Source organism: Piliocolobus tephrosceles, chromosome 8 (assembly GCF_002776525.5).
Source record: "Piliocolobus tephrosceles isolate RC106 chromosome 8, ASM277652v3, whole genome shotgun sequence".
NCBI lineage: Eukaryota > Metazoa > Chordata > Mammalia > Primates > Cercopithecidae > Piliocolobus > Piliocolobus tephrosceles.
The window spans coordinates 43652598-43655675 of NC_045441.1; the positions used below are offsets into that span (position 1 = coordinate 43652598).

General features: G+C 38.9%; 1 protein-coding gene across 1 annotated transcript; it reads right to left on the reverse strand.

The window, feature by feature from the left end:
- Positions 1–503: 503 nt before the first annotated feature.
- Positions 504–734, reverse strand: LOC111555734 (40S ribosomal protein S27-like). Its single transcript, XM_023232069.2, has one exon. The coding sequence runs from the start codon at positions 714–716 to the stop codon at positions 558–560; it is 159 nt and encodes a 52-aa protein (XP_023087837.1). The 5' UTR covers positions 717–734; the 3' UTR covers positions 504–557.
- Positions 735–3078: the final 2344 nt, after the last annotated feature.

The window sequence follows — 3078 nt, forward strand, 5'->3', positions numbered from 1 at the left end:
CTACCTCGCCCCCACCCCTTATCCCCCACAGGTGGGAAAGTCCTTGGGAAAGACAACTCAGCAGAGTTCATCAAAAGCCCCCAAAATGTCATATGATCACTTTATGTGTAGGAATTTGTTGTAAGATTAGAAATCAATAAGAATATATGTTTGGGAAACCAAGGCAGGCAGATTGAGTTCAGGAGTTTGAGACCAGCCTGGACAACATGGCAAAACCCAGTCCCTACCAAAAATACAAAAGTTAGCCAGGTGTGGTGGTGCTTGCCTGTAGTCCCAACTACTTGGGGGCTGAGGTAGGATGATCGCTTGAGCCCAGAAAGTCAAGGTTGCAGTGAGATGAGATCACACCACTGCACTCTAGCCTGGGTAATAGAGTGAGATGTCTCAAAAAAAAATTTAAAAAAGGGAAAGAGAAAGAAAAAAGAAAACAGACTATTCATTGTAGAGTTATTTATAGTAGTGCAAATTTGGAAATTGTATAAATTATACAACTGGTTGTTTACATCCAAAATGTGTTTATTGAGATGGTTTCCCACTCATCTTGATTCAGAGTGCCTTTAGTGCTGCTTCCTCCTAAAGGAACATCCTTCTGTAAGCCTTGCGTTTCCTCCTGTAGGCTGGCAGAGGACAGTGGAGCAGCCAACACACAAAACTACTGTTTGTGCATGGCTAAAGACTGTGGTGATTTTATAGCATCCTGGGCATTTCACATCCATGAAGTAGGAATTGGGGCTCTATACAACTGTTAAAAGGAAAACTTCAGTCAATTAAATTTAAAGGAGTTTATTTGAGAAATGAACCATTCACAAATTGGGCAGTCCCCAGAATCACAGCAGGTTCAGAGAGACCCCGGGGTTGCCTTGTGGTCAGAAAAAAATTATAGACAAAAAAGGGAAATGACGTACAAAGATCAGCGGTGAGGTACAGAACAGCGCGATTGGTTACAGGTTTGCCTTGTTTGAACACAGTTTGAACACTCAGCAGTGCATGAATGGTTAAAGAATGGCTGCTGGGATTGGCCAGGTCTCAGCTATTGTTACAGGCGCATACGCTTAGGTAGACAAGATTAAGAACCTAACTTATTAAGTTAGGTTACAGTTTATCCATAAGGACTCAAATATAGAAGTACAGAGTCCTTCTCAGGCCATATTTCATTAACCTTAACACTTCTCCCCTTTTAGTCATTTTCTCAATTTTCAGCGATTGACCAAAACTTTAGTCATTGATGTCATTATCACCAAGGTAAATGTACTATTCGGCCTTGAAGCCCACTGGGGAACAGTAGAACAATGAGTTTTGCAAAGGTGGGAACAAGGACTGAGTAGAGGGTAGTTCCTTATGCTGGAACGTCCTGTTTACAAAGAAAAACAAAACCTGGTCTGTTATAGGACCTATGTGTTTCCTTAAAATCTTAGTTTGATTATGTCACATTTAGCACAAGCAACTAAATTTTTGTTTGGTTTGGTCTGTTGGAGCCTAGTGCATAAGCTCCAAAACAATGACTTCTCATCATTTTGTTCAAAATTTTTACTTAAGTTCTCACTTAGGTAAGAGTGTGACTAAAACTTGGGCCTTAGTGCCACTCTGTTACCATCATTTTTGGTTTCTCATCTCAGCACTTCATTCATAGCTTATGGTGTCCCCATGGTTGCAGATTCCTTTCAGCTCTTGTCATTCCAGTTTAAGACAGACCATTTGACATTCTAGAGATGGCTGCATGCAAACATTTAAAACCTTTGAGGGAATGAAGCGCACCAGGAATATTACTATTACGGCTATCCGGAGGATAATACCGAGAGTTTGGAGAATGCTCCTTACCCAGGGTCCCCATAAACTAAACCACCTAAAATTAAATAGATCAAAGAATGAGCTAGATAAAGAGTCTACTTGCCTAAGCAGTCTTTTCATTAAAACCCTACAACTGAATCTCTGTAATACCCGATGTTTTCTCCATAGACCATAGTGCCAGCAGCTTCACAGATACTGCTATTTAGCCAGTAAGTAATCTAGAGCAATTCTATTGTTTAGCATAACTTTCATAAAAGAGTTTAAAGTCTGTTGTGTAACCATAGCCTTTACAGTAGAATTTGCTATAGAGCTTATTAAGAGGGATACATTTCTAATCATTGCCTCTTTTACTCCAAACCACGAAAAAGGACATAATAAATGATGCCCTTTTAGAAGAGTGAAAGCCTCCTGGCAATGTTCTCTTTAACTCATGATATAGGTTAAGAGGAGTTCTGTTTCTGACTGATTATGTGGCCTATGTGACATATGTACCATTAAAGTTTCTCACCTACATTGGCCTTCATCTTTTATCTATCAAAGTATAAGGTTATCCATGAATAAGGCTGGCTGCAAAATCCTTCAAAAATAAAAGTATATTCTGTAAGTGCACATTACAGATCCCCTTTTTACTTCTATTATTCATAGAGGCATAAGCAAGGAAAAAAAAAATTCGAAGATAAGAGTCTCGATCCGTGATCTTGGGAAGAGCTGTTCACATCAAGGATGCCATCTTCTTCTGGGGAGAAACTTCCCTGGTTAGATTTACCTTAAGGTTTCTAATGAGTATACAGTTCCATGAGTGTGAAGAAAGCCTTCTCAGTTGTGAGATTACGAACCCAAGTTTCAAGGACCCAAAGTTTTGTTTCAGTGTGGATGGTAAGGGCAGTCTTTCTCTGATGTTCTCCGAAGATCCAATCTTCAGGTTCTAGACTGTGAATGGGTTGACTGTCCTCAATGAACCATAAAAAGCTTTCTTTACCTGGTGAAAACACACTGTGGCATAATAAGCTACTGTTGTAACATCAGCCCTCTTGCATGGGAACATATTTATACAAACAGAAAACAGGCATTGAAAATGACAATTGAATGAAATCCCTTTATAAATGTTTAAATGGCCCATCAAAGAGCAGAATATACCTGAAGTTTTGATTGTCTTCCCAGGAATATGGTTTTTGTATTTGTTAAAATAAACATTTTGACAATGTTTAGTGACAACTAAACATTGTTCATAAACTATGTTAGCAATTTAGAAGTCATCACACCAATATATATTTAATTTGGATCATTCTA